Source organism: Geotrypetes seraphini, chromosome 15 (assembly GCF_902459505.1).
Source record: "Geotrypetes seraphini chromosome 15, aGeoSer1.1, whole genome shotgun sequence".
Classification (NCBI taxonomy): domain Eukaryota; kingdom Metazoa; phylum Chordata; class Amphibia; order Gymnophiona; family Dermophiidae; genus Geotrypetes; species Geotrypetes seraphini.
Genome location: NC_047098.1, coordinates 16,181,479 through 16,209,455, shown reverse-complemented (window position 1 = coordinate 16,209,455; position 27,977 = coordinate 16,181,479). Strand labels below are relative to the sequence as shown.

The 27,977-nt window shown below is 42.6% G+C and overlaps 1 protein-coding gene across 13 annotated transcripts in view; it reads left to right on the top strand.

Moving 5' to 3' along the window:
* PRDM16 (PR/SET domain 16) overlaps positions 1-27,977 on the top strand; it is an 888,295-nt gene that overhangs the window by 751,473 nt on the left and 108,845 nt on the right. For 12 of the 13 annotated variants that reach the window (XM_033921997.1, XM_033921996.1, XM_033921992.1 and 9 more), the window contains one exon: positions 11,244-11,378. In XM_033921997.1, coding sequence (XP_033777888.1) covers positions 11,244-11,378 — 135 coding nt within the window. Of the gene's footprint in view, positions 1-11,243; positions 11,379-23,196; positions 23,507-27,977 lie in introns of those variants that run through there. The other variant, XM_033922003.1, reaches the window with a different exon arrangement.

Genomic DNA, 27,977 nt, shown 5'->3' with positions numbered 1-27,977 from the left:
ATTTTCATTTAGGTTTTTGTGGTTGAAGTGGGGGACACTTTTCTTTAGCTTTCAAACTAAGATATTTTAGCTACACGTTGATTTTCATTTAGGTTTTTGTGGTTGAAGTGGGGACTCACTTTATTTAAGACTATTTCCTAACCAGCTATACCAACATGGAGTAACAACATGGAACAATTCATTGCACAAAATAAGTTAACATCAACGAGCAGCCCTTAAAGACAAGACTTTGATTATTTTGAGCAAACTCATTCATGAGTGGTGAACTTTTCAATGAAATTGACATCTTGTGAATTCAGCTAAGTATTCATCTTTCACTATAAGTTTGCTTGAACAGTTTATATTCAAGGGCTGGTAGGGAGGTGAGTGCAATGATGTAAAGATTATATATCTTTATTCTTACAATCTGCTGGTTTTGAATAAGATATCACACTGAGCACTCTTAAAATCATTTAAAATCATTTTTAATGATTTTTAAACATTTATATTACTATTTAATTCACTTTTTTAGTTACAATGTTTCTATAACCATAAAGTTCTATGACATCACAATGCAAGTGTAAAGAGTCTTAGCCAATAGAGAGAAGAAGAGATAGTGGATGCTGTGGATGGGCCATTTGGCCTTTATCTGCCATCACGTTACAATGTTTCTATAACCATAAAGTTCTATGACATCACAATGCAGGTTTAAAGAGTCTTAGCCAATAGGAAGAGGAGGAGATAGTGGATGCTGTGGATGGGCCATTTGGCCTTTATCTAATCTAATCTAATCTAATCTAAATCTTGGGTTTATATACCGCATCATCTCCGCAGATGGAGCTCGACACGGTTTACATGGTTAGGGAAGGAACGGAACTCCAGTGGAATTATATAAGTATGAGAGAAGAGAGGTTGGTGTGAGAGTGCCAGGAGCGGGACGGGGTTACGTTCTGGAGAGGAGCCAGGTCTTCAAATGCTTACGGAATGGTAGAAGGGGGCTCAAATTGCGGAGAGGGGAAGGGAGACTGTTCCAGAGCTGAGTGATTCTGAAAGGGAGGGAAGAGCCAAGTTTATCAACAAGGGAGATGCCTTTTAAGGAGGGGTAGGATAGTTTTAATTTTTGAGTGGATCTAGTGGAGGTTGGATTTGAGGAATTCCAGGATAGAGGGATAAAAGGAGGAAGGATACCGTGGAGGATCTTGAAGGTTAGGCAGGCACATTTAAAGTAGACCCTGGAAATAACGGGAAGCCAGTGGAGTTTGGATAGGAGCGGTGTGACATGGTCAAATTTACTTTTTGAGAAGATAAGTTTGGCCGCGGTGTTCTGGATTAGTTGGAGTCTGTGGAGGCTTTTCTTTGTTAAGCTTAGGTAAATGGAATTGCAATAATCCAATCTGGAGAGGATAATGGATTGTACGAGGACGGCAAAGTGTTTTTGGTGGAAGCAAGATCTCACTTTCCTCAGCATGTGAAGGCTGCAAAAGCATTTTTTTATCTACCATCATGTTTTTATGTTTCTATGATATAAGACCCCTGAGGTACCAAATATCTCACTGCAAATCATTCAATTATCAAACTACAAAAATCTGGAATTCACTTCCCATAGAGATTCATATTACTCCTAGTTATGCTCCGATTCCCCCCAAATCTGAAAACATGGCTGTTCCATAAGTCTTTGGGCTCCTTTTACGAAGGTGCGCTAGCAGTTTTAGCGCACGCACCGGATTAGCGCGTGCCGTAGCGCGCACTAGCTGAAAATCTACCACCTGCTGAAAAGGAGGCAGCAGCGGCTAGTGCGCGCGGCAATTTAGCGTGGGCTATTCCACGTGTTAAGGCCCTAGTGCACCTTCGTAAAAGGAGCCCTTTGTTAGAGGTTTACCGTGACCTTGACTTTTGTACTGTCTACTTATCTTTCTGTAATGAAAATGCGGTTTGTAATCCGCTGTTTTAGAAGTTAGGAATTTAGACTGTTTTTGATTTTGCACTTTATACTTCATAGTCTTTTTATTTATAGTTCGCCTTTAACAAGGTGGATTACAACATGACATGCATAATAAATAGAACATAGAAACATAGGGGATCTTTTACTAAGGCACGTTAGCTGATTTAGCCCACGTTAAATGATAACGCGCACATTATATTCTATAGACACGTTAGCATTTAGTGCCTTAGTAAAAGACCCCACATAGTAAATGATGGCAGATAAAGACCTGAACGGTTCATCCAGTCTGCCCATTAGTTATTCTCATTAAAAAAAAAATACATGATTAAATTAACTTGTCTCTTCTTTGATATTTCTGGGCCATAGACTAAAGTCCACCTGGCATTAGAAACATGATGGCAGATAAAGGCCATAGGGCCCATATAGTCTGCCCATCCACAGTAACCATTATCTCTTTCTCTCTCCGAGAGATCTCACGCGCCTATCCCAGGCTCTCTTGAATTCAGACACAGTCTCTGCCTCCACCACCTCTTCCGGGAGTCAATTCCACACATCTACCACCCTTTCCATAGAAACCTAATGGCAGACAAAGGCCAAATGGCCCATCTAGTCTTCCCATCCATACTAACCATTATCTCTTCCTCTCCCTATTGGCTAAGGCTCTTAACATTTGCATCTCCTCTTCCTATAAGCTAAGGCTCTGTGCACCTGCATTGTGAGGTCATAGAGCTGCCCATCCACAGTAACCATTATCTCTTTCTCTCTCCGAGAGATCCCAGTCTCTGTCTCCACCACCTCTTCCAGGAGACTCTTCCATGCATCTACCACTCTTTCTGTAAATAAGTATTTCCTGAGATTACTCCGGAGCCTATCACTTCTTAACTTCATCCTATGCCCTCTCATTCCAGAGCTTCCTTTCAAATTAAAGAGACTCAACTCATTTACATTACATAGGTATTTAAACGTCTCTATCATATCTCCCCTCTCCCGCCTTTCCTCCAAAGTATACAGATTGAGATCTTTAAGTCTGTCCCCATACGCCTTACGACGAAGACCACATACCATTTTAGTAGCTTTCTTCTGGACCGACTCCATCCTTTTTATATCTTTTTGAAGGTGCGGCTTCCAGAATTGTACACAATATTCTAAATGAGGTCTCACGAAAGTCTTATACAGGAGCATCAATACCTCCTTTTTCCTACTGGCCATACCTCTCTCTGTGCAACCCAGCATCCTTCTAGCTTTTGCCGTCACCTTTTCAACCTGTTTGGCCACCTTAGGATCATCACATACAATCACACCTTGTCCTAGGTTCCAACTGCTGAAGTTGCCTTCTAAGCTCACTCCAGCCTATCCCACCATCCCGTTGTTTGCTGGATGTCTACTGTAAAGTCTGGCCAGTAACATCCTCATGTTCCGAGTTGGTGGAGTTCCCATTGATGCCCTCCCCCTGCCCATCCTACATGGAATTACCACATATGGAATACAGACCGTGTAATTGTGTCCAATACCAGCCTTAGTTCTTTAATTTATACCATTTGTTTTCTAATTAGAGATCCACGCCTTTTTGAATTCCATCACTGTTTTTTTCTCCACCACCTCCTTCGGGAGGGCATTCCAGGGTGTCAGGTCAAAAGCGCGCCGGGACAAAGGCGCGCGCAGACAATTGAGCGCAGCGCGGAGGCGCGCGCCGCAGAAAATTACTGTTTTTAGGGCTCCAATGGGGGAGCATGGGGGGAACCTCCCCACTTTACTTAATAGAGATCGTGCCGTGTTGTGGGGGCGTTGTGGGGGTTTGGGGGGTTGTAACCCCCCACATTTTACTGAAAACTTCACTTTTTCCCTGTTTTTAGGGAAAAAGTTAAGTTTACAGTAAAATGTGGAGGGTTACAACCCCCCAAACCCCCCACAACGCCGGCGTCGATCTCTATTAAGTAAACTGGGGGGGGCTCCCCAACAAAACCCCCCGTCGGAGCCCCTAAAAACTGTAATTTTCTTCGGCGCGCGCCTCCGTCTTGCGCTCGGTTGTCAGCGCGCGCCTTTGTCTTTCGCGGGGTTGTCTATGAACCGCATTCCAGGCATCCACCACCCTCTCCTAACAAACACACATATAAAATCAAACAATAAAATGCATCATCTTTGTACCATAACATCCATTATTCCTGCACAGAATAAATAGCTTTTAAGCACCCATATTTCATTTTATGAAATAAATGCTGTTTCAACAATCTTTTAAAAGCACTTAAATTGTACCTCTTTTGTGTAGAGATAATGCTGATTGTAACCTACCTCGAACTCCTCTTGGTGGGGATTTAATGGGATATAAGATTACATACTATATGCCATAACATAATATAACATCTATCTAACTCCATTCTTGCAGATGCTACTTTTTTTTTTAAGAAAGTCAGGAAAATAAAAAAATAGTCTTCTACTTGGCCTCGTAACACGTGTGTTAACACATGCACCTACTTGGCCTGTTATAAAATTACCCTCCCCAGTTAACGTTCCCTTCTAATACCCTGCACAATCAGATCACCTTTTCCCTCCTTCTGTAAGAAAAGAAACTGATGAGCAAAACTGTAGAAATTTCCACTGCAGTGAAGTTATAGTTAATAATAATAAAAAAAAACACAATTGCCCCTAGTCCCCACCATCATTTTTTTTTTTTTTCTTTCCAAAGAGGATTGAATTGGAATAGAGTAAGAGAGAGAAAGAGAACAATTTATTCTCCAAAGAATCAGATTTATATTGGATGGTAGGGTTGATGATGAGTCATTACCACATGGGGAGCTGCCAACGCAAACATGTAAACAGGGAAGAAGTGGCAGGCAAAGTCACACCTCGGAATGATTTGACAAAGACAAGAAATTGCACCTGCTGTTCTTTCTCTCTCTCTCTCTCTCATTTCTCTATCTCTTTCTGTCTCTCTCTCTCTCATTGTGTGTGTGTGTGTCTCTCTGTCTCTTTCTCTCTCTTATTTCTGACTCTCATTTTTCTCTCTGTCTCTCTCATTTCTCTCTGTCTCTCATTGTGTGTGTGTGTGTCTCTCTCTCATTTCTGTCTCTCTCATTTTTCTCTCTGTCTGTCTCTCTCTTTCATTTCTTTCTCTGTCGCTGTCTCTCAGTCTATTTCTCATTTCTTTCTCTGTCTCAATTTTCTGTCTCATTTCTCGGTCTCTAGCTCTCTCTCATGCCTCTGCCTCTCTCTCATTTCTTCGTCTGTCTGTCTCATTTCTCGCTCTGTCGCTCTCTTGCTCTCTCATTTCTAGAATATTCCCAAGCGGTAGAACTTTTGGGTGACAATATGAAGAAGTAGAAAGCAAGGGGCAAATAGTGAAGAAGCAAAGAAGGAATGAGAAAGGAGTGAATGAGGAATCATTTACCTACTCACATGCTTTGTAGCTTTAAATGTTCCCCCAAGTCCCCCTTATCCCTTTAGAGCAGGGGTGGGCAAACATAATCCTCAAGGGCCACAACCTAGTCTAGAGCTTCTAAACTCGCTATCTCTACCCTAAATCAGATCGAACTTTGGATGACAGCGTTTAGGCTAAAGCTAAACCCAGAAAAAACTAAATTCTTCTTAGTATCCCCAAATGACAAAATCAAGGAAACTGCGATACGTATAAATGGCCTAGACTACTGTATTGAACAATCCTTAAAAATACTAGGAGTCACCTTAGACAAACATCTCACACTAGAGAAACACACTGACCTAGTGTTTAAGAAAAGTATCTCGATACTCTGGAAACTCCGCACCATTAAAAAATACTTTGACGACACCTCCTTTCGTCTGCTTGTCCAAGTTTCTATTCTTAGTGTCCTGGACTACCGTAACATCATTTATCTAAATATAATCCTTCAAATGCCCAATTCCTTAAGGGCCAGATTTTATAAATGGCGTTGTAAGTTAGGTGGCAGTAAGCGCCATACTACCGTCTAACTTAATTGTTTTAATTAGTTTTTAATTGGTGTAGTAATTGACCGCGCCATTAAAAATGATTAAAATCTTGTTAAAAAAATAGCATGCACCGTTATACACCTGCGAAGGTAGGCATTGTAATCGCGTCTAAGGAGGCATCTAAAAGCAGTTAAGGTCAACATAGACGTGGTTAGGGATGGAGATGATCTTAGGTGCCTTTAGATGCGATTCTCAAAAGAACTTAGGCGTCTGCAATGTAGGCCAGTAAAACCCTGCCGACACTGTTTTTGTAGGTGGCTGCCGATTTAGGTGCTGTTTACAGAATCTGGCCCCAAGTGCCTTACTTGCCCCCCTCCCCCACTTTTAGAAAACCGTAGCTCATTTTTTAGTGCCAGCTGCGGCAGTAACAACGCTGAGGCTCATAGGAATTCCTATGAGCTGTTACTGCCGCGGCTGGCGCTAAAAACCACGCTATGGGTTTATAAAAGGAAGGATTGGTGTTGCTGCAGAAAAAAAAGTGATCATACACCCTCCCCCCTCCAAATGGCACCCTTCCCCCCCCCCTTCACAGCCCAGAACAATATTACTAATGTGATTATGGTAGGTTAGTTTATCATCGAAGATAACCCCTAAGATTTTGATGTTACTTATCAATTGTAAAGTAGTACCCTTAATAGAGATTGGAAAAATAAATTTGGAACTGTCTTTCCAAGGAAAGAACATGATGTTTGATTTATTAACATTCAGGGCTAATCTGTTAGCATCGAGCCACTGGTAAATCTTCTCAAGTTTCCTATTGATTGCTATTGTTTCCATGGAGTTAGTGGGATCAAGTGGATGTAAGAGCTGAATTCAATGCCAATGGCTTGGCAGAGGGTCATAAGTCGGCAAGAAAAATATTAAACAAAAGTGGTGAAAGAACGGACCTCTGTGGAATACCGTATGTTACTGAAAAATCTTCGGAAGTTGTATTGTTAAAAGACACAGTTGAAGTACGATTTTCAAAGTAATATTTAAACCAAAGAAGAACCTATCGATTGTAATCTGTCTATAAGAAGGTTGTGGTCAATCGTATCAAACGCAGATGAGAGATCAATGGAGATCAAAAGGACAGATATATGATGATCCAAAATGTAAAGTATGGAAGTGGACAAGCCAATCAACGAATGTTCAGTAGAATGATGCTGTCTAAAACCCGTTTGGTTTGGATGTAAGATGTTCGTTTTTTCTATGAACTCAGATACTTGATTAAATACCACCTGCTCAGTCAACTTTGCCAAGAAGGGGATATTTGCAATTGGCCTATAATTGGATTTTTCCTCAGAACTAATTTTTTGATCCTTGATAATGGGACGAATGACTGTTTCCTTCCATGCTTTAGGCTAAACTGAATAATACTTTAAAGCAGGGGGTGTCCAACCTTTTGGTCTCCCTGGGCCGCCTTGGCCGAAAAAAATGTTTCAAGGGCTGCACAAATGCTGCAGCAAGACAGAGGAGGGAGCCGGAAGACGGTAAATACCCAGGGGCAGCAGAGGAAAACACTGCATCGCCCTCAACCAGGGCCGCACAAAATACTTCACGGGACCGCAGATTGGACACCCCTGCTTTAAAGCATATGCAATCAAATTTGAATAAAACTCTTGCGTCAAATGGTAACCAGTGAAGCTGTCTATAATAAGTCCTAAAAACTCCGAATTTGCTGTTCTCGTTAAGCGTGATCTTGTTGGTTTTCTGTTTCACAGTGTACATCTGCAGGAGGTCCGAGGGTGTGGATGAATGCAAAAGATATGAAGTATTTCAGCATAATAGATATTTGTAAATGGGTTTTGAAATTTGAAATTCCAGACTGTTAGTGGAAGTGATTAGAAGGCTAGATTGTTGCAGTTGTCCGGATCTTGCCTTGTCTGGGTAGGTAGAACCAATGTTTCAGCCACAGCATGATGGTCGAACGTCGGTTCTCCCTACCCAGATGTAGCCAGACCCGGACAACTGCAACAATCATGACGCCAGCCGCAGAAGGCTAAGGGAACCGATTAGAAGACTACTTTCCCAATTATTTGTATGTTCAAAAGACCATCTCCCCAGTACCCCTGGCAGTGACTCACTTTCACCCACACAATCAGAGCCATCACCGAGAATATTCTTTTCCTGACGCTTTTGTATTTGATGTCTCTGAAGGAGGGTTCTAGAATGTTGCTACTCTTTGAGATTCTGGAATGTTACTACTCTTTGAGATTCTAGAATGTTGCTACTCTTTGAGATTCTGGAATGTTACTACTCTTTGAAATTCTAGAATGTTGCTACTCTTTGAGATTCTGGAATGTTGCTACTCTTTGAGATTCTAGAATGTTGCTACTCTTTGAGATTCTGGAATGTTGCTACTCTTTGAGATTCTAGAATGTTGCTACTCTTTGAGGTTTATTGTTTATTGTGAGCTTCTATACCGCTACTAATGACTAGGGGAGTCAATTCAGAGCGGTTTGCCTGAGCTTCTGTAGAAGTGTTACAATACAAAGTTACAAAGAGCTTCTGCGGGGTGTTACAATACATGGGCTCTATACAGAGTTACAGGAGCTTCTGTAGCAGTGTTACAATACAGAGTTATTAAGACCAGCATAATTATGGCATAATCAATCATCCTACTTATGTTACCGGCACATCGATCATCCTACTTATTTGCATATGTTCAATCGTCCCACCTAACTTCACATCTAATATTAGGTTTACTACTGCAGCTAAGTACACAATATTTACACACCTCCTAAGGAGTTTGGCCTATTCAACTAAATATAGTCTATGTATCGTGTTTGTTTATCTTCCTCAGAGTCTAGTTTTCTGGACTTTAGCCTTTGGTTTATTTACTTCCTTTTGTGTTCTTCCTATCGAGTTCCTGATTTTTGTGGGGGGGAGGGGGGAACTAGTCAACTGTCTGTTCTATGTTGTTTTATTGGCTACAGTAGTCTATGAAGAGGATGGTTTTTATCCCTTTCTTGAACTTTCCGGTATCTTTTTCTAGTTTTAGCTCCTTCGGGAAGGCATTCCACCACCTTGGAGCCATCACCGAGAACATTCTTTTCCTGACGCTTTTGTATTTGATGTCTCTGAAGGAGGGTTCTAGAATGTTGCTACTCTTTGAGATTCTGGAATGTTGCTACTCTTTGAGATTCTAGAATGTTGCTACTCTTTGAGATTCTGGAATGTTGCTATTCTTTGGGCGTTTTGCCAGATACTGATGACCTGGATTGGCCACTGTGAGGATGGGCTATTGGGCTTGATGGACCATTGGTCTGACCCTGGCCATTCTTATGTTCTTATGACAGGAGTGCACTCAGATTGCATCTGCACAAGCGTGAGAACCGAAACTGAGAAACAACCTGTGAAATATATTGTATCTATAACTCTGACACAAAACAATTATGAAAAAAAATAAAAGGAGTTTTTCAGTTTGGCAAAAGCACAGTCATTAGTTTCCACTTTCTATTCTCATCATCACACTTCTTTTATATGTGACTCAGGCATCTTCTGTTAGTTTCCTGATGGCACAAGGTTCCACTAGTCGTATTGGTGCATGGGGTCAGTATTCAACCACGGTAGCCACCATTTAACAGTATATACCAGGGGTCTCAAAGTCCCTCCTTGAGGGCCGCAATCCAGTCGGGTTTTCAGGATTTCAACAATGAATATGCATGAGATCTATGTGCATGCACTGCTTTCGATGCATATTCATTGGGGAAATCCTGAAAACCCGACTGGATTGCGGCCCTCAAGGAGGGACTTTGAGATCTCTGGTATATACCATCTCTAGAGCGTTATTTAATATGTATACTCAATGATGCTAGCCGTTTGGATTCATAGACAAAATTGCGCGAGACAACGGCGCGCCGACAACTGAGCGCAAGATTGACGGCGCACCGAAGAAAAGCACTATTTTAAAGGGTTCTGACGGGGGGTGTTGGTGGGGGGACCCCTTATTTTACTTAACAGACATCGCGCTGGCGTTGTGGGGGGTTTGGGGGGTTGTAACCCCCCTCATTCTACTTGAAACCAAACTTTTTGCCTGTTTTTTAGGGGAAAAGTTCAGTTTTAAGTATAATGTGGGGGGTTACAACCCCCCACAACGCCAGCGCAACCCCCGTCGGAGCCCTTTAAAATAGTGCTTTTCTTTGGCGCGCCGTCAACCTTGCGCTCAGTTGTCTGCGCTCAGGTGTCGGCGCGCCGTTGTCTTGCGCGATTTAGTCCCGTCACCATGTGTAAGTGGCAGCCATTGTCACACAGATAACTCTCATGATATCCAAAGATAACTTACTCATTTAGGAATAAATAGTCAGCTAGTGGTGGTCAGTGGATTTTGGGGCCACCACTGGCATTATGCTGGGATAGTCGATGTTAGGCCATGTCCGGACACCAGCATTGATTATCCAGGAATGTGCAGCCAGTTATCACTTATCTATTTCAATTTGATATTCAGCACTTAGGGCCTCTTCTACGAAACTGCACTAGCAATTCCTAGCGTGGGGGACCCACGCGGGCCATTCAGCGTGGCTCTCTGTACTCTCTCTGCACTAAAAACCGCTAGTGCGGTTTTGTAGAAGAGGGAGTTAATTGCATAAGTGAAACCAGACAAAGAATTGTGTGTTATATGACACTGGGACAAATTTTTACCTGTCCCCACGGGAACTCATTTTCCCATCCCGCCCCAGCGAGTTCCTTTCCTGTCCCTGCCCCATTCCTGCAAGCTCCGTCCTCGTCTGCACAAGCCTCACTTTAAAATCCTAAGTAGCAACATTCTAGAGCTCAGATTGTGATGTCATAATGCCTCATTCCACCAATGCCTAAGTTCCGTCCTCATCTGCACAAGCCTCACTTTTAAATCATAAGTAGCAACATTCTAGAGCTCAGACTGTGATGTCATAATGCCTCATTTCACCAATGCCTAAGCTCCGTCCTCATCTGCACAAGCCTGGAACACTTTAAAATCATAAGTATCAACATTCTAGAGCTCAGATTGTGATGTCATAATGCCTCATTCCACCAATGCCTAAGCTCCGTCCTCATCTGCACAAGCTTCAAACACTTTAAGTGTTCAGGGCTTGTGTGGTTAAGGTAGAGCTTACAGGAATGGGGCTGGGACAGGGGCAGTGACGAATCTCTTGGGGAGGGGGAAATTGAGTTCCTGCAGGGACAAATTTGTCCCCGTGTCATTCTCTATTATAAGGTCCTATTAGCAATTAGTACAAAAAAAAAAAATAGTGCAATTCTGCATTAATGTCGTAAAACATTTTTAGATTAGTCATGCAGCAAATCAACTAAAACACATAAAGAACAGAGAAATTGAAATATAAAATTAAAAAAATTGATTGCCTGGATTTTAAAACATGGATTATTCTCTGCTTTCTTGCAGATTGCTGAGGAACTGGGAAATGAGAAATTCAACATCGAAGCCAACCAGGCTGGAACTGGGAACTGGTTAAAGTATATCCGGGCAGTGTGTTCCTGTGATGAACAAAATCTCGTAGTGTTCCCCATTAATGACCAGGTAAAATGCTTTTAAAATGTACGAGTGGTCTAATGAGAAGCAATCAAAGATATATTTCATTCAGAAATTGTATTTACATTGACCCTTGTTAGAGAAGATCTATTCATATTTTGAATGTCTGAAAAACAGCATTGCATTGATGTCCAAAACCTAATTTTTATAAATCTGGGATAAATGCAATATAAATTGTTATTTCGATTATTTGTTTCACCTAAGTCAGGGGTGTCCAATGTCAGTCCTCGAGGGCCGCAATCCAGTCGGGTTTTCAGGATTTCCCCAATAAATATGCATGAGATCTCTATATATGCTAATAGATCTCATGCATATTCATTGGGGAAATCCTAAAAACCCGACTGGATTGCGGCCCTCGAGGACCGACATTGGACAACCCTGACTTAAGTGGGCGCATCGAGCTAAATTGCGCCCCTCTCCATGCTGTATGACATGTGGATTTCAGGAAGCTACTCTTGGCCATATGTTTTGGTCATGCCCGGCTGTTCAATCCTTTTGGACCAGTTTATTTGCCTTCATTGAACATATTTGGAAGATGAAAGTACGTCTTATACCAGAACTACTTTTTGGGGTTTAGCTTTTTATCACCCTAGACTACCTGGAGCTAGGACCTTTTTGCGATGGTCAATTCTGTCTTCTCTAAAATGTATTTTGCTGTTGTGGTTCCAACGCTTTCCTTGTGGAGGTCTCAGATGATCACCTTGTTAGCTTGGGAACGTCGAAGTGTCCTTGACCTCTCCTCAACAGGTGGTCTCCACTTTACGGCTACATGGGAACCATTTTGGAATACTATGACATCTGTGTCTAGAAGTCGTATTTTGAATTATTGATATATGTTTAATTAGTTGTTTGTATATTTGAGTTAGTTCTTTGGGACTCCGGACTGGGGGGGGGCGGGGGGAGGGGAGTTAGGGCGGGAGGGGATGGCAAAAATGTGTGATTGAGCTTTGTTTATTGTAAGAAATACTGGATCGACTAGTTTCTTGCTCAATAAAAATTATTTAACGATAAATCTGGGATGATATTTATATATTTATTTAAAATTTTTCTATAACCGCATAAAAACTATGTGGTTTACAAAGTTACAGAAAGTACAAAACAGGGGGAAACAAAACCACAAACACAAATGCAGAGAAACCAAAATGGATTTGTCCAAATCAGAATGATGTGCACTAAAAAAGTGTCCTCCAACTCATCTGATAATGTGAAGATCTTGATTCCTCAATGACTCGACATGTACATGTTTCGGCCAACAGGCCTGCCTCAGGAGTCTTAAGAATCACAAATGATGATATACAGAGAATAGTACCACTCGCATAGATTTGACCAAAATTCCAATGAAGAATCTTTTGGCGTGTGTATACAGCCATAGCCGACTGGTACCGGACATCTCGCTGTTGAGCAAAAAGTTACATGCATGCATATTCAAAATGGTAAAACACGTTTCGACAGAACAAACACAATAAAACATTAACTAACAGTATCATTATCAAAACCTTTTTTTCAAATTCGTCCAACAAGATGGAAAGACAAAATCCCACAAAAACATTTACAGGACGGAAAGGCTTCAGCAGCAAATCGCATTAGCACATGAAAGCATTGACAAATAATAGCGTTTTCGGCATTTTCTAAAAATTCCTTTTACTAAGGTGCATTAGCGTTTCTAGTTTATGTTTCTAATGCTCATAGAATTCCTATTAGCAATGGAGCTTTTACCACAGCGGCCAGTGATTTTTAAAAAAAAAACCCTAATACAGCTTGATAAAAGGGGGCCTAAGTAAATTAGCTGACAGATAAACGCCAGTAGTTATAGAAACCCTACCCTGAAGTGCTTACAAACCAGTGATAGGTGTGTGTTTTTATGAGGCTGGCATAGAGCTCATCTTTACCCAAACTGGCCGAGGGGCCTTCACTGAGCTAATATCAATAGGATGGACCTATTTCAAAGGTACTGAAGTGGTGGGAAGCTTCTGGCCCAAAGACGACCTCTCTGATGGGAAAACTGAAGTGCCATTGATGGCGATCATAACCCCATCTTATAGCCACAGGAAAAAAAAATAAATGAACAGCGATCGGTGATGGAATTTCCTTCATTAAAAACAGTAGACACTGACAATGATGAATAGGCTGTCAGCTTCCAAACTGTGAAATAAGTTTTTCTTTGTTTAAAATATAAAAAAATAAAACAGCAATGGATGTTGCTATTTGCCAAGTATGTTGAAGGAACCTAAACTTTTATACTGAACTTTATACACTGGATAAGGCAGCCTTTCAAAGATCCCAGTTCCTCAACTAGTTGTGTTTACATTTATTTTCAGGTAGGCGACATGGTCTTGCTTCTCAGCTGCCTGAGTGGTAGGTGTTCTGGGTGGGTGTGGGTGGGTGCATGCATTCATGTGTGGCATATGCCTATAGCACAGATTCTGAAACCAGTCCTCGGGACGTGCCTAGAAAGTCTGGTTTTCAGGATACCCACAATGAGTACGCATGAACTATATTTGCATGCACTGCCTTCATTATGTGTAAATCTATCTCATGCAAATTCATTGGGGGTATCCTGAAAACCAGACTGGCTAGCTGTGTCCCGAGGACTGGCATATAAAGAGAAGTATGTGAGATTTTACCAGAAGTTCACACACTAAGTCAATGAACTGGCCAAACAGGTTGAAAAGGTGACAGCAAAAGCTAGAAGGATGCTAGGGTGCATAGGACGAAGTATAGCCAGTAGGAAAAAGGAGGTATTGATGCCCCTGTGTAAGACTCTGGTGAGACCTCATTTAGAATATTGTGTACAATTCTGGAGGCCGCACCTTCAAAAAGATATAAAAAGGATGGAGTCGGTCTAGAGCAGTGGTCTCAAACTCAAACCCTTTGCAGGGCCACATTTTGGATTTGTAGGTACTTGGAGGGCCTCAGAAAAATAGTCAATGTCTTATTAAAGAAATGACAATTTTGCATGAGGTAAAGCTCTTTTTAGTTTATAAATCTTTCCTTTTGGATGTCTTAATAATAATGTAATTTATAGCTAAAGAGACATATGATCAAGAAACTGTTTTATTTTACTTTTGTGATTTATGATAAACATACCGAGGGCCTCAAAATTGTACCTGGCGGGCCGCATGTGGCCCTCAGGCCACGAGTTTGAGACCACTGGTCTAGAGGAAGGCTACTAAAATGGTATGTGGTCTTCGTCATAAGGCATTTGGGGACAGACTTAAAGGAAAGGCGGGAGAGGGGAGATATGATAGAGACGTTTAAATACCTACGTGGTGTAAATGCGCCTGAGTCGAGTCTCTTTCATTTGAAAGGAAGCTCTGGAATGAGAGGGCATAGGATGAAGTTAAGAGGTGATAGGCTGAGGAGTAATCTAAGGAAATGCTTTCTTACAGAAAGGGTGGTAGATGCATGGAACAGTCTCCTGGAAGAGGTGGTGGAGACAGAGATTGTGTCTGATTTCAAGAAAGCCTGGGATAGGTACCTGGGATCTCTGAGCGAGAGAAAGAGATAATGGTTACTGCGGATGGACAGACTGGATGGGCCATTTGGCCTTTATCTGCCATCATGTTTCTATGTAGCTGCATGGGTTCACCAAATAAATCCACAAATCTGCCCAAGAGCTCAGTCTGAAGGGGTCTGCAACCAAACTTTGTCTCCACCGTGGTCGGAAAATCAGAAATATCCATCAGCCTTAAAAAAAAAAAAAATCCTATTTGTTTGCACTGCCTTCCAAACGTTTAACTTTATCATTTGCAAGAAGACCTTTTAAAGGACAGAAATTCACAATATTCAAAATGGAAAAGAGAATAAAGAAATTTAGAAGAAACCAACATTTTGATATCAAATCTAGTCCTTAAGCACAAGTCGCTCAGTCCTTAAAGTGAAAGGAAAGAAACCGCTAGAAGAGGAGAAGATAAAGGTGCAAAGGGGGGGAGGGGTCAAAGAATTAAAGAGCTTTATTGATGATACAAATTTTAACATGTGTTAAACATCTGTCATCTAATGCAGGCATTTAACACATCTTAGGAGCATTGCTACTAGGGCTGGCTTAAGCATTTGGCAAACCACGTCATTGCTTATGGTAGCAGCCTTTGGGTGAAGGCTGAGGACAAAAGGGAGCTATTGTAAAAGCAAAATATCAAAGCACACTTATACCTGCAAGGGGGGTAATTTTCAAAGAAAGCAAAACAACAGAAAGGCAAGTGTGATGTCCAATACAACTAATTCAAGCTGTATGACACTCCAATATAGGGTTATCAGATTTTCTGTCTGGATAATCCGGGCCTCTAGGCCTGCCCCCAGGCCCGCCCAGTCCCACCCAATCCCGCCCACCCTAGCTCCGCCTCCAATTCCCCCCCCCCCAATGCCTGCTCTTCTTGGGCAGGACAGCAACGCAATGACGTCACGCGCGTCATCACGTCGTACGCGCGGATGTCCTCCTGCCCGAAGGTCGCATTGAACAACATTGGCGTAATAAGGTGGAGTGAGGGGGGGGGGGCGAACAGCCCCGAGCGCTGTCTAGTGGGGGTGCCGGCACCACTCCTCTCCAACCTTCCTGCTCCTTCCCTCTCTTTCCCCGCTCCCTCTCCCCAGCTCTTCGCTGACATGATCAACAGCTCCAACCTACCGCTCGCGCCAGCCTTGGCGTTCTCCTCTGACGTTACTTCTGGGTCCCGTGACTAGGAAGTGACGTCGGAGGGAGAGCTGACACCAGAGCGGGCAGGAAGTTGGAGATGCTGCTTGCGCCGGGGAAGATGAATAGGTACGGGGGGAAAAGAAGGGGCGTACGCAGGGCAGGAGGGGGCAGGGAAGGAGCGGGGAGCAGAGAAGAGGGCGGGAGGGGCACCAACGCCCTGGACGCCTCACACTCCACCAGTGAATGCATATATTTAGGGGGTCCTTTTATGAAGGCGCACTGACTGATTTAGCATGCACTAGATGCTAAAGCGCCCATAGAATATAATGGATGCCGTGGAGGGGCTTAATCGAAAGGGACGTCTAAGTCCATTTACGTCCATTTCGCAAGTCATCCAAAGTCAAAAAGAGCCTAAGTCCTATTTCCGAAAGAGACGTCCAACGTCTTCTGACTTTCGAAAATCGTCCAATTATACGTCCTGAAGATCTGATCGTCCAAGCCACTAAAACGTCGATCTTTAAAGCACATTTTCGTCCAACTGTCCATCCAAGTCCAAAACGTCTAGAACAAGCCCTGTTGGATGTGGGAGGGGCCTGCAAAGTGATGGACAGAACACCCAGACAGGCCATCTAAATAGTGGGGTACCTTACAGGGCACTGCTGTGAACCTCACAAACAGGGTGCCATGGCTTCTCCTCACTATAGCTCCCTTATAGGTCACGGTGAGCCCCCCAAACCACCTCCAGAATCCCCTAGACCCAGTTATCTACCACCCCAATAGCCCTTATGGCTGCAGGAGCCACATATATGCCAGTAAAAAAGGGTTTTGGGGGTGTATAGGGCAGTGCACATGTTTAAGTTTCAAGTTCAAGTTTTTATTGGTATTTGATGAATCGCTTATTCAATTTGCTAAGCGATGTACAATTTTCTAAAAAAAACATAGTTATAACATCCAATAAAATAACAAGAGACTTACAGATTAAACTAACAAGAGTCAGGGAGGAGAGAAGGGAAAAGTTACAATTCTTTCTTTGAGAGAATAAACACAAAGTGGGAAAACAAAAGGGAGGGTAAAGAGTTAAAGGGTTAAGTATCCATGCAGTGATTACAGGGGCTTATGGGCATGGGGCCTCCTCTCTATGGGTCCCTAACCCACCCCCAAGACAACTTAAGCTGCCTCTGTGCTGGACGACTAGGCTTTCCTATGCCAGGCGGCCAGTTGATGATGGTCTGGAGATTGAATTTTAAAGTTGTGATTTTATGGGGGGGGGGGGGGGGGCGGTGACCACTGGGGTAGTGTGTGGGGGTCTGTTTTATGTGTTTTCAGTGCATATCTGGTGAGTTTAGGTGGGTTTTTGTGATTTAGACCATGTTTCAAATGGTCTAAGTCACAACGTCCAAGTTCCGTCGATCGTGGGCTGTATCACTTTTGGTTTTACATGCTGTACGACCAAGTCTAAGCCGGCCCACGTCCCGCCCTCGACACGCCTCCCGAAACGCCCCGTTTAGCTTTGGGCGTTGAGCGGCACTATGAGGGCCTAAGTCGTTTAGAAATACGTCCAAAACCCGGTTTGATTATCGGCGCTTGGACGTTTTTGAGAAATGTTCGTCCAAGTGCCGACTTGGGCCGGTTTTTGGACGTTTTTCTCTTTCGATTATGAGCCCCTTAGCATTTTAGCGCGCTCTAAATCAGTTAGGGTGCCTTCATAAAAGGACTCCTATGTTTTTTTCTGCTCGTTTTGGGGTTTACATGCAGTGACATACCCCCTCTTTTACTAAGGTGTGCTAACCAATTAGCATGCACTAATCAAATTAAGCGCACGCTAAGCAATAACGGGTCCATAGACTAACATGCACACGTTAGCGTTTAGCGCGGGCAAATCAATTAACGCACGATAATCGGTCAGCCCCCCCCTTAATAAAAGAGGGCCTTACCATAGGCATTTTCGGTGTCATGGCAAATGACAGCCCATCCCTAGTTTAAGGTGTCGATAGATTAGAGGCAGAAAATATTCCGTAAATTGAAGGGTGGGGAATATTTTTTTTTTTTTTTTCATTTTTTAATAAATCGCCTATTCCAAATTTCTAAGCGATGTACATATTATAAAATAAAATATAGTAAAGAAACTTTAAACATAATAACAATAAATCCTAATTTCAACAAACTTGACAAATGGGGAAGTAGGTAAAGTTACAATCGGGATATAGGAAAAGGGAAGAACAAAAGGTAGGGTAAAAATTGGTAGCAAGGCATTCTTCAGAAAATATTAATTAAAAACATAGAAAGATATTTAATTAAAGGTTAAAAGCATCCTTGAACAGATGAGTTTTTAAAAATTTTTTAAATAATGTGATATCACGCTCTAATCTAATATATTGAGGGAGGGTGTTCCACCATTGTGGGCCTGCAACCGTGAACATATCTGCTCTTCTTGTTCCAATAATTTTTAGAGATGGCACAGTTAGTAAATTTTGATCCGATGAACGCAAAGATCTTTGGGTTTTATATGGGATCAGTGATTTTGATATAAATTGTGGCTCACTAGAGGATAGAGTCTTAAAAATTAAAAACATTAATTTATATAAAATCCTACACTGAAAAGTCTCCAGGGGGAAGCGATGGAGACAAATGTTATGACAAAATTCAGGAAAGCATGGAGCTAGCACAGAGGATGTCTGGCTAGCATAAGGCACAGGGAAAACCAGTGATCGGCTGGGGGTCTACAGCAATGGAACAGGACAGACGGAACTTCAGGCCCTTGTCTGTCATCATGTGCTGTGTTTATCCTATGTCGGGGAATTTCCTGGTTTGAGCTGAACTCATCTCTCCTTAGGTCCACTGTTCTCTTTCTATGACTTACTTTAAGCTGGAGGTTTAATCTTCTTGCTCATGACAATGGTTGCAATGTCATCATGTCCTCAATGGGATTGGTCAGTGGGGCATTAAGCTGTTCCCTCTAAGGCAGAAGAGACTGTCCTCAGGGCTCAGTTAATAAAGAGCCTACACTTGGATTTCAGCAAAGAAAAGGCTGTAAACTTGCAGGGGGTGTCCAACCTGCGGCCCAGTGAAGTATTTTGTCCGGCCCCAGTCGAGGAAAATGCAGTGTTTCCCTCTGCTGCCCCCTGGTGTTTACCGTCTTGCCGGCTCCCTCCTCTGTCTTGCTGCAGCGTTTGGCCCCCAGAAACATTTTTTTTCGGCCAATGCGGCCCAGTGAAGACAAAAGGTTGGACACCCCTGCGCAAGTCACATAGTTTGTCACATGCGGGGATGGTCTCTAGATCAATGTTTCTCAAACTTTTTTTTAGCTCCGGCGCATTAAACAGAACAAATATTTTTCACGACACATTATATGTAATTGAAATTATAACATTGCCAGAAACCAACACAAAATTACATTTGAGAGTTATTTATTTAAAGTTCTTTAAGCTAGGTATGGGGTTTTTAGAGTGCAAATTAACTCATAAAGTGGCTGAATAGTCAAGCAAACGCATGTCATCATTCACCATCAGATTTGTCATAGCTGAAAATCCAAGTTTGCAAAGATAAGAAGATCCACATGGTAACAAAGGGTTCACAGTCATAAGGGCACCGATAAATTGGAGCGGACAATTGAGCGTAAGACATCAGCGCGCTACACAAAAATCCTTATTTTAAAGGGCTCTGATGGGGGGGGTGGAGGGGGAACCCTAAATACTGTTTGTGCTGCTGTTGGGGGTGGTATTGGGGATTTATAACCCCAAACTTAACTTTTTCTCTATTTTTAAGGGGAAAAGTTAAGTTTTCTGTATAATGTGGAGGGTTACACAGGCGGCATACTTCACGTGCAGGCGGCATACTTCACGGCCGATGGCTTTTCAACCCCCCACCACCACCACCACCACCGCTGCTGTACCTTTTAAAACCCTCCCTCCCCCCAGCTTTGTGGTTAAGGCCTGGCTTCTTCGGGCAGCAGCAGGGGTGGTGGAAGACACAGGAGAGCTCAGAATGGTGGTGGTGGAGGACACAAGGAAGGGAGCATGGACAGGGGGAGCAGGCAAGGGATGATGGTGGACAGTAGAGAATGACACGGTGACAAAATTAATCACCGTCCCCGTCCCCGCGGATAACCGAGGGAAATAATCCCATGTCATTTTCTAGTGGACAGCCAAGGGAAAAAAAAAAGAAAGAAAGAAAGACAGAAATACAGAAAGCGGCTAAGGAGAGAGAAAACAAAATAAAGACAGACACACACACATATATTCTAGCACCCGTTAATGTAACGGGCTATGAGACTAGTATCCTATAATTCTAAATTATTCAGGTACTCAAGCATTTTCCCTAACTGTCCCGGCGGGCTCCCGCTCTATCTAACGTACCTGGGGCAATGGGAATTAACTCCAGGATTTTCAAAAACCCATGTTAAAAAGCGACGATCTGCTACCACAGCCGTTTTGATACTGAATCTAAAAACCCGAGGCATTCTTAAAAAATCGCACATGCAAATAAGATCGGCGGACAGCAGCGAAGATTTCCTACATTTGCATGTGCCCATGGGCACATGCGCAGAAAAACGCCGTCACACACTCTTCTGCTGGACAAATGGAAGGGAGAGGAGGGGAGAAGCAACGTTGACTTTTTTTCAATCGCGCATAAAACATGCCTTTCTCTCCCCCCAAAACTACTATAATTCAGGTAAATCTTGTAATTTGTTTTTAATGTAAAATTTAATCAAGACCCAAAGCCAGAAACACACAAGACACGCTCAAGAAGAAACGGCTTTTAACAAGCGCGCATGAAACATGCCTGTCTCTCCCAAAAACTCAAAAGAAGCGTGATTTGACTACCGTCCACTACAAATATAGATACACCTTTTTTTTTTCATTAGCCACAGTCTCAACACAAGTGCTGTCACTGTAACGGCGCCCCCGGACCCGTCGCTGATTTTTGTCGCCAAGAGCCGACGCCACTCTTTGAAAATGCCTCAGCGATTTTTAAGAATCCACCGGAGGGCTCATTTCCATGTTAAAGAGCGCATTTGCACGCCATTGTCGGAGACTGCTAGAAACCTCGCTAAAGACGGAGATCATCCGTTTTGATAATCCGCCGCTAAAAGGCGTGCAGGCTAAACTGCCGGGAAACAGTTTAGCGACGGCGATCAAGTTTTGAGAATCTTGCCCTAAGTGACTTGCCCGGGGTCACAAGGAGTAGTGCAGGATTTGAACCCACAACCTCAGGGTGCCGAGGCTGTAGCTTTTACCACTGCACCACACGCTCCCCCCACTTGAGCTCATTTGGGGGTGGGCAGTTTTCAAATAGCACATTTATTACTGGAATCTGCTCTCATCATGGATGGATGGATATGAACATAAAACAAAGCTTAATATATAAACGCATGATATTGAATTAAGCGTTTTTATAGGAACTTTCTGGAAGGGGAGGTGTCTGCTTGAATATAGAAACATAGAAGATGACGGCAGAAAAGGGCTACAGCCTATCAAGTCTGCCCACTCTGCTTACCCACCCCCTGTCTATGCCCTAATGACCCAATTTCCTTATCTTGACCCTCGTAGGGATCCCACATGGGTATCCCATTTATTCTTAAAGTCTGGCACGCTGTCTGCCTCGATCACCTGCACTGGAAGCTTGTTCCAATGATCAACCACTCTCTCTGTGAAGAAATACTTTCTGGTGTCGCCATGAAATTTTCCGCCCCTGAGTTTGAGCGGGTGCCCTCTTGTGGCCGAGGGTCCCTTGAGAAAGAAAATATCATCTTCCACTTCGACACGTCCCGTCTGGTACTTAAATGTTTCGATCGTGTCTCCCCTCTCCCTACGTTCCTCGAGAGTGTAGAGCTGCAATTTGTTCAGTCTCTCTTCGTACGAGAGACCCTTGAGCCCCCAGATCATCCTGGTGGCCGTCCGCTGAACCGATTCAATTCTGCGCTCATCTTTATTGTAATGTGGCCTCCAGAACTGCACACAGTACTCCAGATGAGGTCTCACCATGGCCCTGTACATGATAGCTGACTTCAATTATCAAACTTTTGGCAGGGGAAGGCTAGGGTCCTGAAAGGTTAGTTGTGGGGAGGGAAGGGTTAAAGGGTCTCCCAGGGCGTCCGATATTCTTGCACTGGACCTGGTTCCCTTTTATTAATTTCCCGTAACTGAAGCTCTAGATTTCCCCGATGAAAATTATAAAAATAAAATCAATGAAGAAATGTGTTTATTGCATTCATCTGTAAAAGGAATTTTTTTTTTGATCCCCTCAGAAATTCTCCCTGAGTTTATCAAATTTACCTGCGAATGTTTTATTAGATAGATATTCTGGATCTTATAGCAAAGCTTTTTAGGTATTGAACATGTATGTACTGTCCAATATTTAGGACTGTTGTTATGTAAACCATATCGGATTTATACGGTATATAAATGTTTAAATAAAGAAAAGTTTGATTGATTAATTTTGTAGCGGGGTTTTATTTCAAATATTATATTTGATTTAAACAAAGGGGGGGGGGACCTTCCAGTCTTCGAACTTGTACAACCATTAAAATCAAAGTCAGTTTGGTACGTATACATACGCTCAGACCCTTTAACTCTATTTATATTTATTCAATTTTCTATACTGTTCTCCCCGGAGAGCTCAAAACGGTTTACATGAGTTTTTTTCAGGTACTCGAGCATTTTTCAAACTTATCATTCCAGCCTGTGACTCCTTCAACAAAAACCCTGACATTTTCATTATTTCTAATTGTTTCCAGGAAATAATTAGCTGCGACTATTGAACTGGGATCTTTCCAAAGAAATGACCTACTATTTTAAAGGGGACAAGAGGTTGAGAAAAATCAACATTTGAAAAACAGCTCTTATCTAAGAGACTCAGGCTGGCAATGCTCTCCCAGTAAGTGGAGGCTGGGGGTGGGGGGGGTTATACGTTGGAAAAAGATTGCCCGGTTTCCTTTTTTCAATGCAACAAAAACAAAACAAAATTCAGATAAGTGGATTAGACGATCAAACTCATCATCTGATTCTAACACACACAAAAAAAGTTGAGTTGATCCAAAGCAGTTAATGAATAACTAATATTTCAAGAGAGAGAGAGAGGAGCCCTTTCTGAACTTGGAAAGGCAAAAAGTGAGAGACTTCCTCTTCCTTTGATTAAGGAGCTGTTTCTTGTCCCTGATACAGACATCAGATAATGTAAGGGAGGGGTCTCTAGGGAGATCAGTCTTCACTGATGAGAGGAGGGGGAGTGTCTTGGGTCTTGAATCTCAGACCATTGAGAGCCGGGCAGGATAATCAGCTATGAAGCCCCAAAGAATGAGGATGCGGTAGACAGGACCCAGTGCCTGTGCGGTCTGCAGGGGCCCCCCTCCCCAGCACACCCTCCATCTGGGAAAGCATGGTGCAGGCTCAAAGCACTACCACTGCTCTTGGGATAGCAGAAGAGCCCTAAACTTCTCTCCAGACTCTGAGCTGGTGCACCTTGCAAAGAGAGAGAAGAAAAGGTTAGAGGTTTTGTCTGTCTTACTCCCCCCCCCTCCGCGGTGCAGATGCGCCCGTCCGTGCTTTGCTATCACTTTCCAAGCAAGCAAATTGTTTGGATTTGGGGGGGGGTTCTTGGGTCTGAAAGTTTGCACTTGTGATACTAGCGAAAGTAAAAGTTTCATGTTAACTTTACACTTTCCTTTCCAGATATTTTGCTTTTCCTAACTTTATAAGGTGGGTTAAAATGAGGGCTTTTATGGCTGTTAAAGAGCGATAGCTAAAACATGTGTTGTATGTATGAGATGAGCGTAAATATGTATTGTAACGCTTACAAACCTCGGGATTGTTGTTGTGTTTTGGGTTTTTTTTTTAGTGCATATTGCCCCCTGGTGGAAGACTTTAGCCACAGCTCCCTGTAGATAGGAATCTTTTGTTTCTCAATTGCTCGGAATATATCCCAATGATACACCAGGCACAACACAGCAATACATTTTAAAACAATTACTCTTCATTGTAGTACACAGAAATGTACTTTCTACAGGTGTACCATGCTTTTCGTATATACTTCGCGTATTTAAACAGTGATTTTTTTTTTAAGTGAAAACACTTATGTAAGCATTAAAATAAGAGGGGTCCTTTAATTATACACCTTTCATGCAGGATTCTTTCCCACTAGTACAATCATACAGTTGATAAAAACAACACTGACCTGTATTTAAAGTTTTAAACCTTGGATTTAACCAGGGATTACAATATTTTATTTTATGGAAGGTTTCAGACCTGCCTGTGTTGAAACCAATGACATAACTTCTATTCCGTGTTATATTCACTAATTAGCAGCAAGAGCAAAATAAAACGGAAGACCTTAGGAAATTTTACAGAACAGAACCCCATATAAAATATATAATGTCAATTGTGAATTCGGATTTTTCACCCCAAAAATTCAGGAAAGAGATGTAGTAAATGAACACCTTTCTAGCAGGGAGGGATCTCGATTCTATGGCATACGGAGGTTTTCCTGCCATGAACTATTTCAGGAGTACAATTTTTGGTTCATTGCACTGTCAGGAACATGGTGGTCGCCAGACTCATCGCCACACTAGCCAAACAGATGCGGTAATCGGGCAGAGGCACAGGAATGTGGTGTTAAAAAAAAAAAAGGTCCTGCCCCAAATAAGGGAGTAAGCAAAAACAAATCAAACAGTTTGATCTGGACTTATTAAAAAACATCACAGCATAGCAAACATTGCGTGATCAAAATGGGAATGCCTTTGCTAATAATGCAAACGGATACAGCAATTGCACGCGCAAGTCAGTGTTCTCGTGTACACGGCGCCTGCGAGCGGAGGAGTGAATGAGATTGGGGGAAGAGTTTTTTGATTTGAATATTAAATAAGGTATATAGGAATGGGGTTTATGGTAGGTTTTCTTGAATTTAAAGAATGTTATTGATTGGGGGGAGGGGAGATAAATTCTGATATGGATTTTAACAGAATATTAAGTGTTGTATTTGAGTTTAAAATGTTATAAATGCTGTTACACTTATTGTAAATTTTTAAAAATGAATAAAGAATTGGGGGGGGGGGAAAAAAAGAGATTGTTTGAAACCCAAAAAACAAATGTCTCGGTGCGACACTCAGTACCCCACGACTGTCAAAAAACAGAATGCGAGAGTCGTCTTGGAGCAAACATCTTTCTACAAAAACGTCTGTTCTCGTCGAATGGGGGGGATAAACTCTGGCTACAATGTACTAAAAGAACCTTCGCACCTGTTCTATTTAATATACAGTATAATCGCATAGGCTGCCACTGAGCTCGCAGGTACTATAGTCCTTTGGGATATGTGTTAGGATCAGTCACATAAAGGGGGTATAATCTGCGGGGAAAAGACAAAAACTGCCAGCCCAAAGCTACGTGAAATAGTTTATTTCTTGTTCTAACTTTCTCAGATCAAGAACGAGGTTTCTTTCGCAATTACCGCTGGGAAGATCCTCGTGTATTTGCTATTACCATATTACTGTATCGTAGTTCTCTGGACAAAGAGAACCCCCTCCCCCCAAACCCCCCCCCCCAAAAAAAATCTATAGTAGTAATTCAGCAGATAGAATAATTCATCATGATTCACGCTTTAGTCGTCTGTCATCTCTGTGGAGGAAGAAGCGTTTGGCATTATTAGAAAGTTCTTGCTGACCCTGGGGTGCTGCTGTCCTGATCGTAATCAGAATTATTTGCGACCCCTTACTCCCATCAGCTATATTACAAGATGAATATAGTATGAAAAACTGATGAAAAGGCACTGAGTGGGAAAAAACAGACTTCTAAAAAAAAAAAAAAATAACAAACAACCAACAAGTGACAGCTTAAAAAGTGAAAAAAAAATTCAGCAAGTGTCTGAGGGCAAAAGAGAAAGAAAACCTATAAATCCCCAAAACATAAAGAAGCAACAAGACAGTAAAACAATTCTGCCACTATAAGGAATAAATGTATTTATTTCCCTTTACAAGGAACAGATATAGGACTTACAGGGAAAGGCCCTGTTGGGTCACTATTCAGAACCAGTAGGAAGCATTTTTTTTTTAAACCTTGGCCACGGGATTTAGAAAATAGACATATTTAATACCACTATGGGGTAGATTCAGTAAATGGGGATCAAACATAGGTGGCAAAATAATTGTCACTGAGCAATATGCTATACATTTGGTTGCTAGACTTACACCTGCTGGAACTGGTGTAAATGTTGGTGCTCAGGTTGGATATATGGATTAGAGAATGATACAGGGACAAATTTTTCCCTCTCCCCGCGGGAACTCATTTTCCCATCCCATCCCCGCGAGTTCTTTCCCTGTCCATGCCCCATTCCTGCATGCTCTGTCCTCATCTGTACAAGCCTCAAACATTTTCAAATCATAAGTAGCAACATTCTAGAGCTGAGATTGTGATGTCATAATACCTCATTCCACCAATGCCTAAGCTCTGCACAAGCCTCAAACACTTTTAGAATCATAAGTAGCAACATTCTAGAGCTCAGATTGTGATGTCATAATGCCTCATTCCACCAATGCCTAAGCTCCGTCCTCATCTGCACAAGCCTCAAACACTTTAAAATCATAAGTATTTGAGGCTTGTGCGGTTAAGGCAGAGCTTTACAGGAATGGAGCAAGGACAGGGACAGTGAGAAAACTCATGAGGACAGGACAGGGAAATTGATTTCCCGCGGGGACAGGGACAAATTTGTCCCCCGTGTCATTTTCTAGTATGGATCCCAAGAACTCAATAATACTACGCCCTGACCCGCTCATGCCTTTTCCATGGCCACGCCCCTTTTGAGTTGTATGCCACAAGATTTGCACATGGATCTGTAGACAATAGCAGTTAGCAAAATGCATGTGCAAATCCAAAATGATGCCTATTCATGGACTCTTTAGCCTGTTTAGATGAGTGCGCAATGGTGGATTGCATGCAACTTTGGGCGCCCTTTATAGACTACAGGGGCATATCATTAGGCCGAGGCCCTGAAAATACATACTGTAGAACAGACATGTCAAACTGGCCCGCAGTGTAATAAAATTTGCTCCCCCCCCCCCAGACAATTACAAAATTTCACTTAAGCTGGCCCGCCGGAAGACAGGTAGAAGCGCCGCATCAGGTTCACGCGGCGTCCCAGTCTCACATTAAAGCAGCCTAAAGAGGATCGCTGGTCGGCTGTAGCGATCCTAACAGGCTGCCGTTGCCTGCCGCAGCAGGTATAGTGGTAAAGCTGGGGTGCTATGACCGAGAAAATGGTAGATCTCCTGGTCCCTATTATTTTTAGAGAAGGAATAGTTAATAAATCTTGTTGTGTTGATCTGAGTGCCCTAAATGGAGAATACGGTATCACAAGACGATCCCAAAATATCGGAGCGATTGTTGAATTTTAAAGGATAACAGTATGATTTTGAAAGTTATTCTATGGGTGATTGGTAGCCAATGGGCAAACTGCCTTCGCTGCACCCCAGCTTTATACAGATGGTGCCAGATTCATCAAAGGCAATGTTCTGCACCCCAAATTCCTCCTAATTTGATTAACTTGTGCGCACAACTTTGCACTTGGCATGCAAAGTTGCATTTGCAAGTTATAGCATCAGTTACACGTATGACTTAATTTAGTAATTAGTTAATTGGCACTAAGTTGCAGTTGCACCTTTTACTAAGGTGTGCTAACGCGTGCATATTAGCCTATGGACGCGTTAGCGTTTAGCGTGTGCTAATCGGTTAGCGCACCATGGTAAAAGAGGGCCTTAGTCTGCAAAATCCATTGCACTCAACGGGAAGCAGTGGCGCAGTGAGGGGTAAGAGGCGCCCCCTGTGTTCTCCCCTCCGGCTCCTTCCATGCCACCATTCCAGCTCCTTTCGTGCTCAAATAAACTGTTGTTGATTTGAGGCTCGAAAAAGCCTTACCTCAATATGCTCCATATACAACTTAATAAACGCGACGGAGGCCTCGGCCTTCCA